The following is a 24,267-nucleotide window of genomic DNA, read 5'->3' on the forward strand; positions in this document are numbered from 1 at the left end:
CTGTAAAAATAAAGGATTTTCAAAATAATCTTCAGTACTGGAGTTTTTCCTGGGCGCTGTGTTGCTCACTATTCTAAATATTACTGACAGTTGGTCACACAGAAGAGGGTTTTCAGCAAACACTGTTACTCTGAGTGGTTTGATTTATATTTTCACAGACTGTCAGATATGAAATGCAATTCTGAATCTTTGGTTAAAGTCACCTACTGTAAATATTTTTATTCGAACTGACCGCTGACTGATAAACATCTGAGAAATCAGAGAAATTGTGAGTGGAACTATGAATATAAACGTGTTTTGTGTTTTCAGGTGGCATGGGCTCAGAGGAAGCCTTTACGTCTTCGATTGAGATGACTGTTGCTTTAAGGAATGTGAGCGTAAACATGACTTGGCATGCCCCTCTTTTTGTTTTACAGCTGTAGAGCGCAGTGTGTTGTCGTCCAATCAGAGTGCAGCTCTTAACCCATAGCTGACCTCTAGGCAGACTACACTCTGGACCTGCAGCTGCAATCTGACATTAGTTTTTTCTCACACACTGGGGATCTTTTTGTGTTTCACACACGATGCAGGTTCCCACGTATCCTCTTCTTCTTCCCCTCTCCCTCCTGCTCCTTCATTCTGTTGCTCCAGTACACGGAGGCCATGCTCTGGTTTTTCCGGGAGAGTTCAGCCATTGGTTGAACATGCGGATCATCATAGAAGAGCTGGTGAAGAAAAACCACTCGGTCACCATCCTAGTGCCTGATGCATCGCCTACTGTCAACTACAACAACAGCCGCGACGCCGCCAAGTTCAACTTCTTGGTTTTCAAGGTAACACTGGCGGTTATACAGCGTGTTTGTAGTCTGACAGAGAACAGAAAGTAAAGTAAAGAGACTCAGATCGATCAGAAAAGCAGAATAAACTCTTCAGAACTGAAAGACACAATCCAAGGCTTCAGATCTTACTCCGTTTTCAGATTTACTGAGGAAACCCAGATAGCAAGACGACATGAAGCCATAGTTCGTGACGTCAGAGCTACCTGGCGATGTAGTAGTAATGACATTAGAATAACACTGATTTATTGTTGTGCTGTTATAGTTGATTGTTGATCTGTTCATAGTTGACCAGGTGACAGCAATCGGGAAATTAAAGCTGCTGTTACCTGAACTATTCCGCAGCAGTACCCGTCTCACAGTGGTACATTCCATGTGTCCACTACTGAAAACATTTATAGTTGACCATAATAGTCAGCCATGCGCTTCACTGGACTGCACCACGCTCAATATATCAGGTAAACATATATGATTTTATCCATTATTTTAAAGTTGAATTGGAAAAAAAGTGAATATTTCTTGCCGTTTATAGTTTATTTAAAACCTTTAAAAGGTTTATTAGAGAGTTAGACCTAAATTGGTTCCATAGCATAAAAATATTTTTAAAATTAGCCCATACAAAATAGTAGGGCAAGTTAGCTTAAACAGAAGGAGAAAAGTATGCTTTTCTTAGACAACACAATATCTGAGAAAATATTACATTTTCATGTCATAATTTTCAGAATTTTCCTTCCATAAAGCTAGCATAAAGCTATTAGCAATGATGCTATAAAGTTGTTAGCCAGGGTGTACCCCCCACCCCTCGCCCTATGGCTCCAGCCCCACACCCGTGACCCTGATGAGGATAAGCGAAAAGGAATGGCTGGCTATAAAGTTGCTTCAAAATGTTATTTTCTAACTACGTTTTTATTATTTTACAATTACGCACTTTGTACCGTAATTTACACGGTGTTATCGATAGTTGTAATCAACAGCCTTGAAATGTAGAGCCAACCCTGCTAGTTTCTTAGGATTTTAAATAAACAGTTTAAACTTATTGGTGCTGCACACAGGTGTCTATCATATTATTTTCTTTGACTTTAATAATGAAAAGGTTACATACAGCAGTGCTCAGAGGCAAAAGCTAGTAATACTTGCACAATGGGTAACTTTAAACTTGTGTATTCTTCTACACATCTGACAGGTCAGCTGTTAGACACAGATACTAGGAGTGGAACAATTGAACTAAAGCAGCAGTTCTTTAGATTAATTCTCAGGGCTCTTTCATTAAAACAAACCTAACACTCAGAAAATTAGAGTATTTTAACTGTATTATAGGGGTGGAATTGTGAAGGTGAAATTTTATTGGAATTTGCGAGAAACGTCTGGGGGATAATGTGTAAGTAATTAGTATGTATTTGAATTTCATGTTCTCCCACTTTTTACTAACATCTTTTCATTGTCTTATTTCAGATTCCAGTTAAGCACATCACATCCTTAATCAAGTAAGATAAACAAGCCCTTAAAATATCCTTTTTTATAAAAGTCTGAACTTGCACACCACTACTACACTCATAATGGCATCACGTTGGTCAATGAGGTGCAACTTCAGGTCAATGCTGGCGTGGAGTCAGGTGTTTTAGACTTTTGTCACTCAGTTGCAGATAAGCCACCAGTTAAAAGAGTTGACAGGGACTATGAGCTGAGTTCAGTGGGACTTCTGTATCACTGGACAGAGCTCACGACTGCTGTACATCAGCTGTTGATTCAGATTCATACTGGTACTAATGCTGGTGCTGAAGCTCCAACTACTGAGTTTTTAATAACAAGTTCAAAATACTGTGCTTCTATGTTTTCAGTCTCTTGAGTGGCACTAACTGCAATCTTGGGCATTTTGCATGTGTTTCACTCAGAACTACACAAAGATGCCAAGACAGTTCGCAGGACACAAGGTCAAATAGGAACTATAAAACATGGATGGTGGGGAATACCATCATTTTGGTTTGGATACAGCTGGTGGTCTCTTTAGGCCTTTAGATAACTCTCAGGATTTCCTTATGAAATATACGCATATATACAAATATATGCATCTGCATTATGATGCACTTGTGGCTCAGTTAGGCCATTCAGAACAATACAGAAAGGTAGTAACTGAAAAGTGCACCCTGTCTTAAGGAGTACAAGTTTTAGATGGCACTGCTATCATCTGCAGTATTGAGAAAGTATGTAGAAACATGATAATACTTCTCTGAAGGTTTTGTTACAAGAAGTCTCACTTCCAGTACCCCCAGAACTGGATGCTACCGAGTGTGGCGGTCGAACAGCAGATTTGGTGCAACAAGGCTCCAAGAACATAAAAAAACAAAACAAAAATTCAAACATGAAGTGGTGCATTGTGCAGTTCAGTATTGTTCCTAGCTCCTGGATAAATACGGAGGAGCTTTCATGGCCCCAATATCCTTCTCGAGAAACATCCAAGTTCCAAAGAAGAAGAGGACAATGATCCCAACGAGTCATGGCAAATGTATGAACCAGTCAGAATTCTCATAAGCCATGGTGGGTATTATCAGCATAGGTTTTATGATATTTTAATATAACAGCTGTTTTGGGTGATTTATGGTCTTCAAAGGTATCACCACAATTTCATTATAATTTTAACACTAAAAAACAAATTTAGATGAATCGCTAACATCAGTTTTCTCAATTATCCTTTTATTTGGACTTGTTTTAGGTTCCAGACACTTTGTGAAGCAACTTTTAAAACATGAGTCCTAAATTGCTGTATTTTGACATTTTACATAGGATCTTATTCATAAGTGAAAGAGAGAAACGTGTACACAATTTTAGCAGATGGAACTACTTAAATGTTTGAATTGAATCCAAAATATAAATTAAATTGTAAATTAAAAAACTTAAATTATGGATCTAGTTGTTTTTCTAATTTCACAAAGATCATCTGGTTTACCTCAAGCCAGTATTTCTCAGTTTTCTTATTCTTGTCAACAGATGGTGACAGAGCTGACAAGACAAGCAAGGGACCTCCATCAGGAGTTCAGAGCCTTCTGTCAGTCCTGCTCCACTGAACCTGTTGATGCTGAGGTTTTGCCTCTAGATTTGCTTCACAATAAGGATGCGCTGGACAGTTTGGTTAAACTGCTTAATGATGATCTAGGTGTATGTATGCTGCTGTATGTTCTGCTGGAACATACAGCAGCAGACCATCATTGGACAATCCAATAAGAGGAGGTGAAAGCCATTTCATTGCAATATTTTGGTTAATTCTTAGCACCCTAGAATAAAGTCCGCAGTTGAACAAAGTGAGGCCACAGTTTGTTCCTTGTACCTTCTGTTAAACCGCGGCACTCCAACACTATAGCACGTCAGCCAGTCTCTCGTTTCTTCCCTAAAGGCTGTTTATTTGTTTATTTATAAGGAATCCCATTAGCTTCCACAGCAGTGGTTGCTAGTCTTCCTGGGGCCCAAACCATCAAATACAATCAAATACAATATTACACAATAAAGTGGATGCAAAATATCCACATAATTTGGCTCTTACATCCACAGTAAGGTTTTACAATTGTGAAAATATGAGCATATAAATATCAATAACACTAAGACAAAATACACAAGTTTCCATTACAAATGACATTGCCCTCTTACAATATTTACAATAATTAAAAGCTGCCTAAATAGGCTTTTAAGCGATTTTTAAAATTAGGAATAGAAGCCAATTCTCTAATTGCATAAGGCAACTTATTCCACTGAAAAGATGCTCTAAATATAACAGAGTTTTTCAAAAAGTTGCTTTTAACTCGAGGAGCTACTAAATTGCGGTTTGTTGAAAATCGTGTAGTATGATTATGTATTTCATATGGATACTGCAACTTAGCAGAAAAAAATGTGGTGTGTTTAACAGTATTGCTTTCTTTATAAATACAAGTAAGCCATAGTATAATTTAGCTTGTGCAGGAAGCCAAGAAAGTTTATCATGCATTTTATCGATATTTGTATAGTATGAACACCTTAACACTAATCTGGCCGCCTTATTCTGGACTAACTCAAGTCTGTTCAGATCTGTCTTATTAGCTGCTGACCAAATGATTGAACAGTACTCTAGATGAGATAATACTAGTGCATTAATGACATCTTTCATAATTGAAGAAGTAATATAAAAGGAGCGTTTCTTAGCCATAGCTATGCCCTGTCCCACTTTCTTAATAACAGAGTCGATGTGCTGAGACCATGAAAGGTGGTGGTTTATGGTAAGACCAAGTAATTTAATCTGGGTTACCTGTTCTAATACCAATCCAGCTATGGAAAGATTTAGTTGTGGGCTGTTGACTAAGCGTACTCTACTTCCAATTAACATAGATTTGGATTTAGATACGTTTAAAATCATGTTGTTTTTACTTAGCCAGTCAGACACGTTCAGCAAATCTTGTTGTAATACGCTGGTCAAGTCAGAGTTGCCACTGGCTGAATAAAACATGGTGGAATCATCAGCATACATTACAAGATAAGATTTATCCAAGACATACGGCAGATCATTCGTGAAAAATAAATAGAGAAGTGGACTGAGGCAGCTGCCTTGGGGTAGACCACAGTTCATTTCACAGCCCTCAGAGAAATAACCATTATAATAAACCTTTTGCCTTCTTCCAGACAAATAACTTTTCATCCAGCAAAAAGCAGCTGGTGAAAATCCATAACATTTTAGTTTATCTATCAAAAGATCATGATTTATCAAATCAAATGCAGCACTAAAGTTCAAGAATACCACCCAGACCAAATTCCCATCCTCTAGATCAGGGGTCGGCAACCTGCGGCTCCGGAGTCGCATGCGGCTCTTTAGTCCTTATACTGCGGCTCCGCGTGGTTTGGGAAAATAAATTAGAAGTATTTAGCTGAAGTGTATTTTATTTATGTTAGTTCTTTTTTAACTTGTAGTTCTAAATTGGAAGATTATTATGATATTGAAATATAAAAATATAATTATATTCTATTATTTTTTCATCGCTCAAAATAAGAGTCACACTCGCGGAAGCCGGTATGCCCGCCGAAACGCCATGCATTTATCGAGACTTTCAACCCCAGGTAGGCCAATTATGGATCTTCGGATCCACATTATGTCAGCAGCTATTCTCCACCATGAACTATGTTAAAAACAAACACCGCTCACGCCTCACAGATGACAGCTTACAGTCCTGTGTAAAGATGAAAGTGACTTCATACAGCCCCGATTTGCAGACGCTGTGCACAGAGGTTCGGGAGCAGAAGTCCCATTGTAAACATACCACGGCAGACACGACGATGTTTGCATGAACGTGCTTTTCAGCATCTCTTTATAGACCACTTTTCACACGGTTGCTGTATGCATACGGCATACGCCCCGCCACACACATTAACCAGGTAAAATACATATTTAGGCAGAATTTTTTTCCCAATTTTTTTTTAAAAGTCAGGTCAAGACTCCAAAAGCCCAAAGGCTTTTGGAGTCTTGACCTGACTTTTGGAGCCTTTTGTAGGGTGGCGGCTCACAACAGTTACATGCTACATGGATCATTTTAGTTCAGCTGGGTGTCTTTCCTTTTGTTATATTTCTTTAAGAGTTCAAAATGTGTTAATTACATAAATAAAATGTAATTTTCTCTGTAGCACTTCATGGATTTCATAAGCAACACACCTTAGTTGTTCACACAAAGCATAAAAGTAAAAAACAATATATACAGTGTTATCTTCATTTTAGATGTCAAAATGTATTTGCGGCTCCCAGTGTTTTCTTTTGCGTGGAAACCAGGTCCAAATGGCTCTTTGGGTGTTAAAGGTTGCTGACCCCTGCTCTAGATGTTTATATCAGTTATCTGTCATATGAATGAGCTGAGCTGGTAGAATGACCAGGTTTGTAAGCATGTTGAAACTGAGTAGATGATTTTCTGTTAAGTAATGTTGAATTTGTTCATAGACAATCCTCTCCATAATTTTACTTAGAACAGGGAGCAGACTAAAAGGTCTGCTATTGACACCATTACATCATCCTTGTTTTTAGGAATAGGAATTATTTTCAATTCTTTCCACTGCAATGGAAATAAGCTGCATGCCAAAGATCTATTAAATATGTGACATATAGGAAGGGACACAAACCTGGCTGCAACTTTGAGCAGTTTACTGTCTGCCTTTCATGATATTATGCCTAGTAGTGTGTCGACTTTCTCCCTGCTAAAGAGTTTTGGTTAGAGGTTATTCATATTTGAGTTCAGATGAGCCTCTTTCTTGTGCTTTTGATTTTTTATTTTAGATGGCCTAACTCAGTAGGTGGGGGTAAATTGAGTTTCTGAATTTTCCTTTGCCCAGGCAGTGGCTCTGCTATGCTCCAGATTGGTTGGGTGGTGAAGGATGCCAGATATCCACCTCCATCCTGCTGTAAACAAAAAACAGGGAATTTAAAGTAATATGTTAAAGAAAATAATGTTTTTATAAAATAAACTTTTTTCTTAAGTGATGCAAAGATGTCTATTGTCATTTTTATATCAGATAATGTCATGATCCTGGGTCCTTTTGACCCAGCGTTTTGTGTTTTTCTATTGTGATTTTGGTTCTGTTCTTCCTCTGTTTAGTGTTTATTCAGTTCTGCCCATGTGTTCCTGTGTTTAGTCCGCGTTTCTTAGTCTGTGTCTTTGCTTGTGTAGTTCCTGTTTTATTGTGAAGGTCTGTGTCTGATGTCAGTGTGTTCTGTTTACGTTTTCTCCTGTCTCGTCAGTCCTGATTTCTCCCAGCTGTGTCTCCCTTCTGTTGTCCATTCCCTGATTACTTCCCTGTGTATATTAGCCCTGTGTTTGCCCCTGCTCAGTGTCGCGTCGTACCCTCAACTAGCTGTGTGTTTTGCCTCTGTGTTTCCAGTGTTTTGGTCTCCAGCTCCAGTTTAGTATTTCTGTTCTAGTGTTTTAGTTCTCTAGGGTTTTTGTTTGCTTTTTGGTGAGTTTAGTTAATTCAAGGTTTTTTCCCAGCAATAAAGCTGCGCTTTAAGTTGAACCCCCGTGTCTGAGTCCTGCATTTTGGATCCACCTCTCCTGCCTGCCTGCCACACAGCCAACCATGACAGAACGACGCGACCATCAAATGGATCCAGCAGACTCACTGTTCCTCGCGCAGCTGTGGAATTATTGCCGGGACGTTATCCACGCTGAGAACACCCCCCAGAGACTCATTCAGGTTGTTTTTTTTGACAACTTTCTGTCTTCCACCCTTTGTACAGCCAGCTTTTTGGACATTAAAAGACTAACTCAAATAATAGCAGCTCTGCGAGCCAGGTGTTGCTTTGAGCTGTTTGGCATGGGTGGTCCAGGCAAGGAAGATTCCACGGCAGCCTCCAGTGCCTCCGGTGTCGCCTGTAGTTCAGCCTCCAGTGCCTCCGGTGTCGCCTGTAGTTCAGCCTCCAGTGCCTCCGGTGTCGCCTGTAGTTCAGCCTCCAGTGCCTCCGGTGTCGCCTGTAGTTCAGCCTCCAGTGCCTCCGGTGTCGCCTGTAGTTCAGCCTCCAGTGCCTCCGGTGTCGCCTGTAGTTCAGCCTCCAGTGCCTCCGGTGTCGCCTGTAGTTCAGCCTCCAGTGCCTCCGGTGTCGCCTGTAGTTCAGCCTCCAGTGCCTCCGGTGTCGCCTGTAGTTCAGCCTCCAGTGCCTCCGGTGTCGCCTGTAGTTCAGCCTCCAGTGCCTCCGGTGTCGCCTGTAGTTCAGTCTCCAGTGCCTCCGGTGTCGCCTGTAGTTCAGTCTCCAGTGCCTCCGGTGTCGCCTGTAGTTCAGTCTCCAGTGCCTCCGGTGTCGCCTGTAGTTCAGTCTCCAGTGCCTCCGGTGTCGCCTGTAGTTCAGTCTCCAGTGCCTCCGGTGTCGCCTGTAGTTCAGTCTCCAGTGCCTCCGGTGTCGCCTGTAGTTCAGTCTCCAGTGCCTCCGGTGTCGCCTGTAGTTCAGTCTCCAGTGCCTCCGGTGTCGCCTGTAGTTCAGTCTCCAGTGCCTCCGGTGTCGCCTGTAGTTCAGTCTCCAGTGCCTCCGGTGTCGCCTGTAGTCCAGGCCCCAGGGCCACCGGTGCCGCCTGTAGTCCAGGCCCCAGGGCCACCAGGTTCACCCGTTCACTCCACGCAGGGAGGAAGTCTTACGTCTTCTCAGTGTACTTTTCAGGGTTTAGCCGCCGTTGGTACAGTTTGCCACTCCAGGGCTTCCCCAGAGGCTAGGTGTCAGGCCCCAGCTAATTCTGGACCCCTGCAGTTTAAGCAGCCCCCTGAGTACCACCTCATGTCAGCGTTGCCTGGGCGGAGCCAGTGCTCAGTGCATTGTCAGTCGCCACTGTGTCAGCTAGTGGCCTCCATGACTGCTGGCTTGGTCATGGCTTCTGCTGGAGGGTCCGAGGGACCGCTCCGGCCTTCGTCTCTAGTCTCCGCTGGAGGGTCCGAGGGACCGCTCCAGCTTTCGTCTCTAGTCTCCGCTGGAGGGTCCGAGGGACCGCCCCGGCCTTCGTTTCGTGTCTCCGCTGGAGGGTCCAAGGGATCCGTCCGGCCTTTGCTTCCTGTCGTCGCTGGAGGGTCCAAGGGATCCGTCCGGCCTTTGCTTCCTGTCGTCGCTGGAGGGTCCAAGGGATCCGTCCGGCCTTTGCTTCCTGTCGTCGCTGGAGGGTCCAAGGGATCCGTCCGGCCTTTGCTTCCTGTCGTCGCTGGAGGGTCCAAGGGATCCGTCCAGCCTGCAGCGCCTCCGTCTCCGGCGTCCACGCCGCCGCCAGCTGCAGCGCCTCCGTCTCCGGCGTCCACGCCGCTGCCAGCTGCAGCGCCTCCGTCTCCGGCTTCCACGCCAGCTGCAGCCTCTTCATTCACGCCAGCTGCAGCCTCTTCGTTCACGCCAGCTGCAGCGCCGCCGTCTCCGGCTTCCACGCCGCCGCCTGCAGCGCTTCCGTCTCCGGCTTCCACGCCAGCTGCAGCCTCACCGCCTCCGGCTTCCACGCCGCCGCCAGCTGCAGCCTCACCGCCTCCGGCTTCCACGCCGTCGCCGCCTGCAGCGTCTCCGGCTTCCACGCCGCCGCCAGCTGCAGCCTCACCATCCTCGCCTGCTGCAGCGCCTCCGTCTCCGGCTTCCACGCCGTCGCCTGCTGCAGCGCCTCCGTCTCCGGCTTCCACGCCGTCGTCAGCTGCAGCCTCATCATCCACGCCAGCTGCAGCCTCATCATCCACGCCAGCTGCAGCCTCATCATCCACGCCAGCTGCAGCCTCATCATCCACGCCAGCTGCAGCGCCTCCGTCTCCGGCATCCACGCCGTCGTCAGCTGCAGCGCCTCCGTCTCCGGCTTCCACGCCGTCGTCAGCTGCAGCGCCTCCGTCTCCGGCTTCCACGCCGTCGTCAGCTGCAGCGCCTCCGTCTCCGGCTTCCACGCCGTCGTCAGCTGCAGCGCCTCCGTCTCCGGCTTCCACGCCGTCGTCAGCTGCAGCGCCTCCGTCTCCGGCTTCCACGCCAGGTCCAGCCTCCGTGTCCTCTTCCTCGTCTGGTCCAGCCTCCGTGTCCTCTTCCTCGTCTGGTCCAGCCTCCGTGTCCTCTTCCTCGTCTGGTCCAGCCTCCGTGTCCTCTTCCTCGTCTGGTCCAGCCTCCGTGTCCTCTTCCTCGTCTGGTCCAGCATCATCATCATCAGCTTCATCCGCGCCTGCAGCGTCAGCATCAGCTTCTTTGGCTTCCGCAGCTGCCACGCGGCCGCCCGGTCCGGCCTTGCCTGGTCCGGCCTCAGCCTCGCCTGGTCCTGCTGTGGCAACTCTGCTGTCAGAGCCGGCTCGACCTGCGCCTCCTCGCCTTTGTTGGCCGCTTTTCAAGCCTCCGAGTCGGCATCATGGCCGTCGAGGGCGGCCCCCTGAACTGTTTGCCCGGCGCCGCCGTTGCCGTGCGCACGGTCGGCCGCCTGAACTGCTTTCCCCTTGGCTCCTGTGTTGCCGGCCCCCGGGCCGGCCCCCTGAACTGTGCCCACGTCGCCGCCGCTGCCGTCCTCACGGCCGACCCCCTGAACTGTGCCCACGTCGCCGCCGCTGCCGTCCTCACGGCCGACCCCCTGAACTGTCTGGGCTCCGGTGCTGTCGGCCCCCTGGCCGTCCCCCTGAACTGTGTCCACGTTGCCGTCCTCACGGCCGGCCCCCTGAGGTGTTCTGATTTGGACTGTTTTCTTGAGCGCTGGTGTGTTTCTTTTCTTTTGGTTTTGGGACTCGTGTTTTGTTTTTTGCTGTCTAGTGCACCTGTTTTGTTTTGCTCCGAGCCCTCCGTCCTGGACCCCCGCCGCCCGCCCTGGTCGGGTTTTCTGTTTTTCGGGCGGTTTTGTTTTTCTTGTTGGGCTGTCTGGGGCCAGCCTTCGAGGGGGGGGTACTGTCATGATCCTGGGTCCTTTTGACCCAGCGTTTTGTGTTTTTCTATTGTGATTTTGGTTCTGTTCTTCCTCTGTTTAGTGTTTATTCAGTTCTGCCCATGTGTTCCTGTGTTTAGTCCGCGTTTCTTAGTCTGTGTCTTTGCTTGTGTAGTTCCTGTTTTATTGTGAAGGTCTGTGTCTGATGTCAGTGTGTTCTGTTTACGTTTTCTCCTGTCTCGTCAGTCCTGATTTCTCCCTTCTGTTGTCCATTCCCTGATTACTTCCCTGTGTATATTAGCCCTGTGTTTGCCCCTGCTCAGTGTCGCGTCGTACCCTCAACTAGCTGTGTGTTTTGCCTCTGTGTTTCCAGTGTTTTGGTCTCCAGCTCCAGTTTAGTATTTCTGTTCTAGTGTTTTAGTTCTCTAGGGTTTTTGTTTGCTTTTTGGTGAGTTTAGTTAATTCAAGGTTTTTTCCCAGCAATAAAGCTGCGCTTTAAGTTGAACCCCCGTGTCTGAGTCCTGCATTTTGGATCCACCTCTCCTGCCTGCCTGCCACACAGCCAACCATGACAGATAAAGCCTAATGCTTAAAAATATGGGGATACAGATTTGTTAAATTGTAACAGAATTGTTTGCAGATAATGTTTATCCTTTTTTTACATGATGCATATTTTTTTCCACAGGTTTAAATAATTTGCAGTGGTTTGATACTGATTGAAATACCTGCGAAGTCCTGTTTTAATCATGATTTCCTTGTTGTTTCAATGTTAAATGTGAAAATTTGATGGAAAACCAGTTTCAGAGTTCAACACTGAATAAATGAAAATAATGTTGATAACCTGATATTGATTTAACATTATTTCAGTGAATGTTCACTATCAGCCTCCTGATATCATGACTTGTTTGTGCCTGTCTTTAAACTCCAAGTCCACCTTGAAAGTCTACACACCCTCACTAGGCGATAACTGATACAGAATCAATAACTTAATCAGGTGGGGGGTTTTTTCTCCTGCAGGTGCCGTACAGCAGGGAGGAATATCTGAGCCCCATTCAGGAATTCATCCACTTCTCTATGCACGACCCCTCAACGCTGCAAAAGGTCATGAAGCTGATCGATGTCATGGGGCAGGGCTTGGTGTTCGCGAGGCAGCAGTGTGACGGGATTCTAAAGAACGATCAGTTGATGGCAACTCTGCGGGATGCCGCTTTCGACGTCGTCCTACTTGACTCCTTGGTAATGTGTGGCGACCTGGTGGCCGACGTGCTCGGCGTGCCGCTCGTCATCTCGCTACGCTTGAGCTTAGGCAGTGTTTTTGAGCGTCACTGTGGCCACGCTCCATCGCCACCATCTTACGTCCCGTTACCTCCAGTGCTGTTCAACGACCACATGACGTTCATAGAGAGGCTAATCAACTTGGTGACATATGTGGCGTCATCAGCGCTAACCGAACTGGGCTGGAAGCTGACGATGGATAAATACTACAGTGAGATTAAAGGTCAGAGGTGAAATCATACTGATGCCATCGTCTGTCTGAATTCGTGAGGTATAAGAAATAAAAGTAAACTAATCCAAGCTTTTATTTTGAAGTCATATTCCTTATTTGCTGTATGGACAGGAACTCCCACCAGTGTGTGTGAAACTCTGGGGAAGGCTGACGTGTGGCTCATCAGGATGTTCTGGGACATCGATACACCGCGGCCGACTCCGCCCAACTTCAAACACGTGGGTGGTCTGAACTGCAGACCAGCCAATCAGCTGCCAGAGGTGTGAGCTCTGATCATTGACAGTACTTGTATTCTGAAATGACACAGGTAAATGATGATGTAATGATGATGTCACACCTTACAGGACCTGGAGGCTTTTATGCAGAGTTCAGGTGATGCTGGTGTAGTAGTTGTTTCTTTTGGCTCCATGGTACCCAATCTGACGATGGAGCGCACCAACGTCATCGCCACCGCCTTAGGACGAATCCCTCAGAAGGTCAGGGGGTCCGACAACTCACATTCAAACATTCATACACTGGGTTATCAGCCCATCAAATCACTGCATCCATTGCGGAATGAATGTATTTAAAGCACTTAAGCATAGAAAAAGTGCTAGTATGAAAGGATGAATGAGGAAAGCTGTGTAAAGTGCTTTACCTGGATGTTTACTGGTTCTTAAAACCAATGAGTATTTCATTCCTTTCAGGTGATTTGGCGTCACCGTGGTGAGGCTCCAACTGCACTTGCGCCAAACATAAAGATTTTTGATTGGATCCCTCAAAACGATCTGCTGGGTGTGACTCATTTATGCTATTATAGGATTGTATGGAGTTTAATCAGGGTCAAGTTTTTTTTAATTAAAAAAGTGATTGGAAACTGAAATTCTTTTGATATTTAACATAAATACAAAATTTGTTTAAAAAGAGAAATGAATTATTTTATTTTAAATAATGGGCATGTGGGCGTGTATTAAGGGGGCGTAGACTAATGATAGACAGCTCCTGTGTCACATTTGTTACAAATTAAAAACGCCCTAATACATCTTTAAACATATATGTATATCAACATGTTACAAACATTCACCTGTTAATATATTCCATCGTTGAATAATCAGAAACGGTGTTTGTTACCTGTTGGCTGCCGTCAGCCTGGGAAGTCTTCCCAGGGAAATCTTCAACCAAGTTGCTAATATACTAATTGTCAATCATTAGTCTAGCCCCGCCTCTCCCTCTTGATACACGCCCACAACAAAATCATTCGTTTGATTGATATTGAAATAGCAAAACTTAGAATTTCAGTTTCATAGCACTTCTTCAGTTGAAATGAACCTTTTCACCTTGAGTTAGCTCAATACGATTTCAAAATAAAAGTCTAACAAGGCCTCTTATTTTTCAAACATTTTCATGTGAGGTTCTTTCGCAATAAAAGTTCTGTTTATTTCCCCCCTCAGGTCACCCGAAGACACGAGCATTCGTGACTCATGGTGGCACTAACGGTCTGTACGAAGCTGTGTTTCACGGCGTGCCTCTGGTCGGCTTGCCGGTGTTTGGCGATCAGCCTTATAATCTTGACCGTATGAGTCAACTCGGCACGGCCATTGTCCTCGACTTCAACAAAGTGACAGCTGAGGAGCTGGCAGAAGCACTGCATGCCATCGTCAACCAGCCAAGGTAAGGGTGATTATACTGTGAAAAAGTATTTTTATGTACATTTCTGTGCAAAGACCGATCTCCCTGCACTTGGACCTGTTACTAAAGTTTGATTTCCTGTGTTTGACCCTGCTCCTTTACATTAAAAGTGCACTTTAATTTAACAGTGAAACAGCCATGTGACTTCCTGTTTGTTTCCCATGATGCACAGCTACAAGACCAGCATTCAACGTCTGTCGGCGGTGCACCGCGACCAGCCAGTGACGCCACTGAATACTGCTGTCTTCTGGTTGGAGTTTGTTATGCGACATGGTGGAGCTAGGCATTTGCGGTTGGCTTCACATAATTTGAACTGGTTCCAGTACCACAGCTTGGACACAGGCGCTGTCCTGCTCGTCACTCTGATGACCGCCGCTGCTTTGTGTTGGGCGGTCATACGCTGCTTCCTGCAGCAGTGCAGACGACGAGGAGGAAGAGAGAAGGAGGACTGAAGAAAGATATTTTTGAAGGTAAATGCGTTGCAAAAGGTGATAAGTTGCTTGGGGCAGAAGAAATGGCAGTGGGGGTAAACCAGTCAGAAAGCAGAAGACCAAGAGGTCTCATTCCTCACTGTCCTCTGTCCGCCATGCTGGATTTACAACCACAGAGCATGGAAGGTTACTGCAAGTTTCCTTACCTTTCCCAGGGTCTACTGTGCCTCTTACCCTATGAGAGCTACAGGCCCCCTCCCCTCTTTAACCCCAAACAAGTGGGAGAAGATGGATGGATAGGAGTTTGCAAACTTTTAAGAAATGTTGCAAACATCCAAAAAGAAGAAAACATTTATTGTACTTGAAAACCAGTTGAAAACTTCTGCAAGGTGAAATAGTTGTCCTTCCTTTCCCTTGACGGCATGTGCCGAGAAAGTTTCAATAGTCCAGCCTTTTTCTGACTGCAGAAACTGCCCCAAATTTTCCCTCCCTAGACACGTTCAACAGTTTACCTCAGCAGGAGAAACACAGTTAAGAATGACTGCTAAACCACTAAAGTGATCCAGGTTGTGGAGTGCGCAGCTCACTGGGACGCTTGCATAAAATGGGCCATCGTTAATGAAATTTGTCTCACCTGTGCTTTTCCTGCTAAAGGTCTTTAAGCCTCCAGGGACGTTTCACCTTTAAAACAGCACCTGTTATCTGCTAAACCTGCTGTGAGGAGGGCTGCAGTGTAATGCAAGCAGATGGAGAATCATCAAAGCTGTTTTTAATGTTGTGTGTGGGGGTAGCAACTTTGATAGATGGCGCACTGACAACACAAACCTATGTCGTCTCCTTATTCTGCCTCTCTGAATACCAAAATCCAATACTTTGTGGCATTTCCAAACTGTAGACAGTAGAATAGAATGAAACAACCCTTATTGTACATGTACAAGAAAATTGTGGGTGCTCCACACCCACTTTACTGGAATAAAATATGAATAGTAGACGGCATGAATAAATAACAAACAAGAGAAATATTATTATAATATTCAACCTTTACCCTGGTGATGGTGAAAATGTTAACTGTGGATCCTGATCAAACTTACCTAGAAGTGGCATCATGTGATTAAGTGCTAACATAATTAAAATGTTAATTCAATACAACAGACACATTTGTTCATCAATCTTTATTCACTTTGCACTACACTTTTCTCTCAGCACTCTTCCAGATCAGCAGGAATCAAACACACCGATCTTCTTGACAATTAACGCATTCAATCATTTCAATCATTATTTTAACCCATTTTAAAAACCCGGCTTCAGCTCTGATGGATTAAATCCACTGCAGGTCACAAAGCCGAGCCTCTAGTGAAGCATAGCGAACATTTAAGTTGCATCAGTCTGTCATGGTGGGTCCTTCTGTCAGCACAGTACAAGTTTTACTTCTTACCTGTAGAAGAAACGGAAAGCAGGAATTAAACGCACTGCCAACAAAAAATATACACAGTATTTCTCTTAGCTCCCATTTAGTTACCCCTCGTTCTTGTCCCTTTCTTTTACCATGTTATTTTATCTTTTGTTATTAAGTGGTGTTTCTATGCATGTAAATCTTTTGAGCCAGCAGTAACAGCTGGTTTACAGCTCAATATATATTTCTTGAGACTGTGTGTCTACATCTTTAAGATTTTTCGGGGGGCATTTTTGCCTTTATAGGATAGTGAAATAGTAAAGAGAGACAGGAAAATGGGGAGAGAGGGGGCGAAAGAAAATGCAGCACAGGGCTGGAGGCCATCCTTGACCTCGTCCTCACCCTCAGTTGGAGCTGTCCCTGAGCTGAGAAATGTCTACTCATTTCTAATCCTGTCTGTTCTGATCACTCCCAATGCAAAGCTCAGCATTTTCAGCTCCTGTCTTTTTATCAGTGGTACTGTCTCACAACCTTACATCACTGCTGCTCTCACTGTCATTTTTAAACGTTGCCATTCACTCCACCCTGCCTGCACTCTCCCCTTCACTTCTTTTGTGCATCGGCCGTTGCTTTGAATGGCTGAACCCAGGTGTTTAAACTCGTTAGGTTCACTACCTCTTCACTGTTACACCTGCCACCCTTGTATTTTCACGCATGTGTTCTGCCTTGCTTGGACTAACTTTCGTTCCTCTTTTCTCCAGTGCATACCTCCACCTTTATAGGCTCTCTTCCACCTGCTGCCTCCTCTGACTACAGATCATGACGTCATCCACAAACACAATATTCAACAGAGACTCCTGCCTGATCTCATCGGTCAGCCTGTCCATTATCACTGCAAACACAGAAGGGGCTCTGAACAGATCCCTGATGTGATGGGTGTGACCCCACACCCACCTTGAACTCATCTGTCACTCCTACAGCATACCTCACCACTGTCTCATTTTGGCATTTTGAGTTATTAGCAGCATCAACTCAAAATGCCAAAATTCAAAGCAACCCACTTATGACAATAAACCATTTAGAAAACTGTATTTCCAAGTAGAATTCTGGACGCGTTTAGTTATGTCAGGTTGACTCTGGACCTTAACTCCAGCAGAAGTGGGTCATGTTTGACATAAGAGATCCACAGATACAAAACCATCACCTACTGACCACCATTCCTGGTTGAACCCTCAGACCTCTGTGCTTTGAAAGTAAGAGAGTCTGAAGTTACACAGAGACCATCAAAAGGTTTTTTCTTTACCCAACAAGCATCAATAAGACAGATATCTAGGAGTAAACTGTTTGGAATTTGTCCTTTAAAATGCACACGCAGAAAGTTGATGACCGCCTTCATGTGCTGATTAATGACAGAGTAAATTAAGGCGGATAAGGAAAACATATCCTGTATATGTTAAACACACTTTGTTGTCCAGATCAATACACAAACACCGATACTGGATGCAATGAAAACCAGTTAAAAACAAACCTGGTATCATCCACCCCAGCGCTGTTTTTCAAAACACCCTTCACAGCATGAAACCTGCAGTAAATCCAGTCAGCACGACACAAGGCAGATCATCCCTGAAGCCACCAGAGCTCGAGCAGGGAGTTGAGGACTGGAGCATGCAGCTGAAGTAGGAAGAGAAATAAAAATAGACAACAAAATGAATGACATGAGTATGAGAGGATGCTGCACTGAACAAAGTTGTCACATTTGAGTCATAATTGGTTGCTTCCACATAAATTTTGGTAAAGGGAGTAAAGGGAACATGCCATCTTATGCCAAAAGGAAAATAGTCGCAAACTGAATGTTCGCCAAACTATGGAGACATCATCCACTGAGCCTCAGGCCCTCTGTGATCCAGGCACTTTAGTTCATATCAATGAAAATTGATTTTAAAAAACTGTTTCAGGACATCAAAGTTGTTTGATCAGTGTAATAAGTCTAAACTATTATAAAGAACATGTGAACACCAATGTTGTTCCTTAATTTCATAGATAAAAACTACAATCATGTAAAGATACGACTACATTTGAAAACTTGAAACTGAGTAAATGTAGGAAAAGGGGAATCTTACAGATACAGTGATTTGTTTTGACCAACCATTTATCCCATATGGTGATTTTTCCAGTTACTGTCTACAGAAAATGCATTTTGCAATTTTCTCTGTCACCTGAACCTGTCACAGCTGGATCAGAGAGTACATCATGTATAACCAAAGTATGAACAGACCAATATATCAGCTGAATATCGATACTGGATTATATCTGGCTTGCTGACTGTTTATGTCAGCCTGTTTAAACAGAATAACATTTACTGAAGTGGCCGATATTTAAGAACTTAACTCTTAAATAGTAGAGTTTGAAAAAACGCTCAAACAAGCACTCTCAAAATTAAAAAGTGAAAGCATACCTTTCATATGATCTAACCACCTCTATCATATGCATGTTTGAAAGCTGAAACCCAAACCAAACTGTTCTAAAGCACTAAAAACAGATCAAACCTTCAGATCACCAATGATTTCAACTCTTTGGAAACTGGCCTTGCTGTGCGTCGGGCCTATGCATAACTTCATAGACCATCATCTACAAGTTGTAGGTGTTTGCTGTCACCAGGGGGCAGCGTCCAAAACGTGTGGAACAACTAGTCTGTTGCCTGTACTGCTGTTGGTCCGCCAATCAACCATGGAGAAGACATTACTCATATAATGAGATGAAGTGAGATTTGCAGCCACGGTCCGTTCTCACGCTTTAGTGTTTGCATTTCTCCCTCTACCTCGTGAACTCTGATATGTTTTACTGGGCCATAAACCATCACTGCTGGTTTTCTGGAGGACTGCACACCACCATGTCTGGCTAGGATGCATACCCAGAACCTTGGATAACACCTACACCAACAGACCTAGTGCACTAGCATGAATCCTGGTTAAATAGGTGGAGTTTTGCTTTTGAAACTATGATGTATTCCATCACCAATGCTGGTATTAATATCGGATTAATACTAGTGTTGAATTGAAATTAAAATATTTTTGGAAATGAAAAAATATACCTTTAAATATACCTTAAACACATGAATTATTAAAAAATTAAAAAGTTATTAAAGAAGCATTTTTAAATTATACCTTTAGGCACTTTATTAATATCATCCTCTCACAAAAACACAATTTGTATTTCTTTAGTCAAATCTAGAAAAAATGCCAAAGATTACACAAATTGACAGGGATGAAATAGTTTTTAGCACTTAGAAGGTGTTAAAAAGGAGCTATTAGCCAAAATCTTGGCATATAGTGGTTTGAAGTGTGTCCTTACAAGTTTCAGGAAACTGGAAAATTGGAGGTTAGAAGAAGTGGCAAGCTTAAAAAAAAACCATTCACATAAGATGAACAGTATCTGAAAGTCATGTCCTTAAGAAATGGGGAGGAAAATCCAGCAAAGACCTGACACAGGACCTGAGAGATGCATCTGACCCTTCAGCTGATCCATCTGTTCAACCAGAACCTCATCAGAAATGGTCTCAGGAAGGGTGGCTGTCTTTAAACCATTCTTAAGGAAGGGAAACTGGACAAATGTGAAGGTATGCCAAATTACACAAGAGCTGAACTGAAATTCAGTGATATCAGGTCTTAAGGGTCTTAAGCACTTAATCCAAATTTTAAATTTTGGGCTGAAATCACTGTCATTATTGATGTCATTAAGATGATAGGGATGAAGTGTCAGGGACCCGGTTCTGGGGACTCGGGGTCCGTGAGCAGTGTGGACTATTATTATTATTATTATTATTATTATTATTATTATTATTATTTGATGTGTGTGTCTTCTGCACTGCTGGTGTTCCTGTGTTCCATGCTTGTGTATTGGCAGGTATGTGTGGGTGTGTGTGTGGATGCAGGTGTATCTGGGAGCACCTGTTTACAGGCATCTTCAGGCCTGGTGGGTGTGCCCTGCCAGGTGGCTGGCCACACCTAAGGAAATGATCACACACCTGCAGCTGATCAAGCATCGTCGGGGGAGCTACAAAGCAGTGTGGCTGAGAGCTCCTCGACGCAAATTTACCCTTTCTATGGTTTTAAATATCAAAAATCATAAACTGTGAGGCAAATAAATAACTTAAACCTGCTAAACCAATGCCAAATAAGGACTGCTAGGCCCGCAAGTTACTGGGCCTATGTGAGGAGACGAATCTTATCCTCTGGGAATAGATCAGGTCGGCCAAATACAGTCCAAAGTTGAAGAAGGAAAACACAGCCACCACAACTTTGCTGTCCCACGGACACTTCCCCTGTGGACAGGAAGACTGTCTCCATGGGGAGCCGTACTTTGTGTCAAAGCAGAACACTGGCCACACCACTGATGCGCTCAGGTAGAGCAGTACTTCGAGGAGGGTGCACACTACCACAAAGCGGTCAAAGGGCATGCAGCACACAGCCTTGGTACGCTTGCATACAGTCATTATGATCACCAGTGCTGTGAGAGCAAAACAGAAAGCATAGACAACAACGCATAGATTGTGGCTGCATACTGGGAATACTGACTCTGGTTGGCCAGTGCACCAAAGATGATGCAGGCTACAAAGCCCTGAACAACTTTGAGAAGGCCGGAGACTGTGGCCATATAACCCGTCACAATCTGGCCTGGTCTTGCTCGGCACAAGGCCACTTCCGCCCCGTAGGCCAGAGTCCCCAGGATGGAGCAGACGGTGACGGCAATGCGGAAATTTCTGACATCACAGCCAGCGTAGGGGCACTCGGATTGCACAAAGAACAGAGGGTAAACGACAGAGGCTGTCACATACCTGCAGAAGAAGGAAAGAAAAACTATATGAGTTTATTAAATCTGAGAAAACCAGAGTTACATTTACAACTATGTCTGTGACATCTCATAAGATACGCCATATAAAATGTACACAGTGCAAACTTTAATAGGTCAGCTGTCACGTTTAGTTAACAGACTCAGGCGCAGACCAGAAATCCTTGTAGAGAAGACAGTTAGTTTATTGATACAGACAACACCAGGTGATACTATATACAACGTGCTGGAGGGGGGGGAAGGGGGGTCCAGGGCTCCGGGATCCGTGATGGAAAGGAAGGGGATCAGACGCGCTCCAAAGAATCACTCTCCTCTCTCCACAACTGGGTTAGAAAAATCCATTCACTCGTCCACGAGATGACAGGCAGAGAAAGGTCCGGGAAAGATCTGTACTCAGAAACTTTAGTTAGAGGCGAACAGACGGAAACAACTCACAGATTCTGATTCTCAAACTACTGAGCGACTGACGCTGATAGCTCAACGATCCAGCGACGAGTAGTACAGCGCTGCCATCTGAAGTAGGGCTCGCGATCACGCAGATAGGCAGCAGGTGTGGAGATGGCAGGTGCGTGGGCCAGGAGCCCATAATGAGCACCGCCCCGGCAGGAGAGAGAGAGAGAGAGAGAGCAAAAACAACAAAAACACACGTTGCCTAATATGGGATCAGCTGGTGAGGTACAGGGACCATGACATCAGCAGTCAAACTATGTTCACAAGTTATGGCATTAAATTATGGTCAGAAAAGTATATTTAAAGATCACTATGCTGTTGGAGTGAGGCTGACCCTTAACCTTCCCATTATAACTGGTTTTGGTATAACTGGAAAACAAGTTTCTGACTGCAACAAATTTGCAAAATGTTGGTTTTGAAAGTCTCTTGGAGCTATTTCTAAACAATTGCAGATTCTAAGATCATCACTTCAAACAAAATGTAACTTTCAGTTCAAAGGTTGACTCTGTGACTTACATGAGCGTTGCAAAGGCAGCACACGTGACTGCGAGGTTGTCCCAGGATACGGGCAGGTAGCTGTAGAGACGAGTTGCATCCAGGAAGAACCAGGTCCACGCAAAACTCTCTGATTCAGAACCTCCTCTTGACTCTCGGATCATTTATGCCGACTCTGGCATGTTCGGTCTCATCCTCGTACTTTCCCTCTGTCGCACCCTCGCACTTACTTTCTCCTCCCATGTGCTCAGAGGAGGGGGTGCCGTTGGTCTGTCAGACCAGAATGGAAGTTATTTGGGGTTGGGCCATCACCAAATGAGTGTTGGAGGGTTGTGTACATGTGGTTGGGCGTGGAGCTGAAGCATGCAGAAACAATGCAGACCCTGTGGAATGAGGTGAAATAAATGACCCCAGTAGGGCTGAAAACCACAGACTGAATAACAAAACAGGTTAAAAATCTGACTCACTAGTTAAATCAATCAATTTACCCCAGAATTCAAAGCTAACACTAGAACAATACATGATCTAAACCAGCACAAAAGGTTCAGAACTCAAATTTTACAAAAAAGTATTACAGCTCAAAAAAAGAACAAATTAAACTAAGAATAATTTAAGACCTCAACTGGAATAAACCCAGGCAGAGAATAAAACTCGGGAATAAAAATTCAAAACCAAAGACCATGACATGGAGGATATACACAGTCCTCACATGCTAAGATGATCCTCACTCTGGAAGAAACACAATGACCTGGTACTCACATGCAAACAGGAGTCTCAAGGACTGAAACACAAAGGGTTCAGTTTTAAATAAAAGTACAAGTACTTTTAAGCAAAAGTACAAAATAAAACATTCTAAATAACATTCTAAATATTCTATATCCTAAAATATTCCAAATTCATTATTTCTTCTTTTTTATTACTATTTGGACTTAATTTAATAAAACATGACAGTAAATCATTCTGAATATTGGTGTTTGAAATATAACTATATAAATATGAATAAATATGTAATACATTCTAAGTCTAGCTATTACAGCTGACATGAAAGCCGGATGTTATCTAGTTACCCAGCAGACATGGGCTCATTTCAGAGTGAGATTAATTCATTAATTACCTATGTTGAGCTTAAATGCTGAGCTTAAAGTCAGAGTTTTCAGTGTCATGAAGGTGGGTCTCTTTTTACCTGGCTGAGCTAAAATTGTAACTTATGTTACCGTGGTAATCTTGTTGATGGTTTATTATGTTCAGTTTAATTTAAAATAATGTGGAAGAGCATTTTTTTTTAAATACCTAATCTTTTATTTACAGTATGCTTTATGGGGGAGATTCTCTGCTGAAGCAAGCGGTTTATTAAATCCAAGTGTTGACTTGTGTCCTACACTGCAGAAAGAAGATGGGCAGCAGCAGTGCAAACTGTGCTGATGATGAAGCAGAAAGCCTAAGTTAATACAGAAAGTTAAAAAAACACTACTGAGAAACCGATTATTGTCTCTGGCTGAGTTTTTAGGTTTTGTCGAGTCAAAGAAAGTCTGGCTTTGCTGAACTTGCTCTGTAGTACCCCCTCAGGTCTCCTCTGTCATGCATGGTGAAAAGAACACCCAAGTGCTGCACTGGCAGAAGTAACTTTTTGCCCTCATTATTAGAGCTGCAGACATCATGAAATCCTGTTTTCATTTTTGTTTTTGTTCATTCAGTGTTTGTATTTAACCAAATAAATCTTGACTATAACAAATAACTGAAGAGTTTAGGCACTATTAGTCATTGCAAGGATGAGGTATAGATGGATGGAGATGCTGTAACATCACCCACTGGTTGTTGAAGTCTCATTAAGAGATTTCAGCTAATTGTTTTTACCTTATTCATCTTGATATTTAGAGAGTTGGTTTCATGAACAAGAAGTGGAAACCGGCTGAGAAACTGAGAGATGCTTTATGCTCATTGGCAAACGAGATGTGATTGACAAGTTGCTTGCCGGCAAGCACACCTTATGTACAGTGTATAGGATGAGGTAGAAGAAATTATAGTTATAGACTAAAACAGATGGATGATAAACGCTGTAAGATAGATAGAATAGTTTATTTCGAAGAAGTAAATATAACTAATTACCAGTTATGTTTGACATTGCTTCATATGGAGTTATATCTATGTGAAAAATACCTTAATGAATATTTGAATTTACTCTTGCCTTAATCTATAAAAATAAGGAGAAGACTTCAATAGAAAACAATGAGACAGCTCAATCATGCAATTTATTGTTTCTAAACAAATGTGTGTACTTTTGTATTTCTGTACTTTTCTTAACTTCATCTGTACAGGTGTTCTTATCACTCTT

At 43.7% G+C, this 24,267-nt stretch overlaps 1 protein-coding gene and 1 pseudogene across 1 annotated transcript; one reads left to right on the top strand and one right to left on the bottom strand.

Moving 5' to 3' along the window:
• The first annotated feature begins 751 nt into the window (after nucleotides 1–751).
• LOC134629793 (UDP-glucuronosyltransferase 2A2-like) lies at nucleotides 752–17,162 on the top strand. The gene is made up of 8 exons (XM_063477309.2): nucleotides 752–812; nucleotides 12,161–12,641; nucleotides 12,762–12,910; nucleotides 12,995–13,126; nucleotides 13,337–13,424; nucleotides 14,081–14,300; nucleotides 14,491–14,788; nucleotides 16,904–17,162. Exons 2-7 carry the CDS (start codon nucleotides 12,218–12,220, stop codon nucleotides 14,768–14,770), a joined length of 1,293 nt encoding a protein of 430 aa, XP_063333379.2. The 5' UTR covers nucleotides 752–812; nucleotides 12,161–12,217; the 3' UTR covers nucleotides 14,771–14,788; nucleotides 16,904–17,162.
• A 3,163-nt stretch (nucleotides 17,163–20,325) lies between these two features.
• LOC134629794 (myeloid-associated differentiation marker-like protein 2) lies at nucleotides 20,326–22,099 on the bottom strand (annotated as a pseudogene).
• Nucleotides 22,100–24,267: the final 2,168 nt, after the last annotated feature.

This window comes from Pelmatolapia mariae, linkage group LG6 (assembly GCF_036321145.2).
Source record: "Pelmatolapia mariae isolate MD_Pm_ZW linkage group LG6, Pm_UMD_F_2, whole genome shotgun sequence".
Taxonomy (NCBI): domain Eukaryota; kingdom Metazoa; phylum Chordata; class Actinopteri; order Cichliformes; family Cichlidae; genus Pelmatolapia; species Pelmatolapia mariae.

Bases quoted from the DNA above. Each gene is read 5' to 3' on its own strand.
- LOC134629793 (XM_063477309.2), top strand. From the start codon at position 12,218: ATGCACGACCCCTCAACGCTGCAAAAGGTCATGAAGCTGATCGATGTC. The intron at 13,127-13,336 runs GTCAGGGGGTCC...CATTCCTTTCAG, and splicing joins TAGGACGAATCCCTCAGAAG to GTGATTTGGCGTCACCGTGG. The intron at 14,301-14,490 runs GTAAGGGTGATT...CATGATGCACAG, and splicing joins GCCATCGTCAACCAGCCAAG to CTACAAGACCAGCATTCAAC.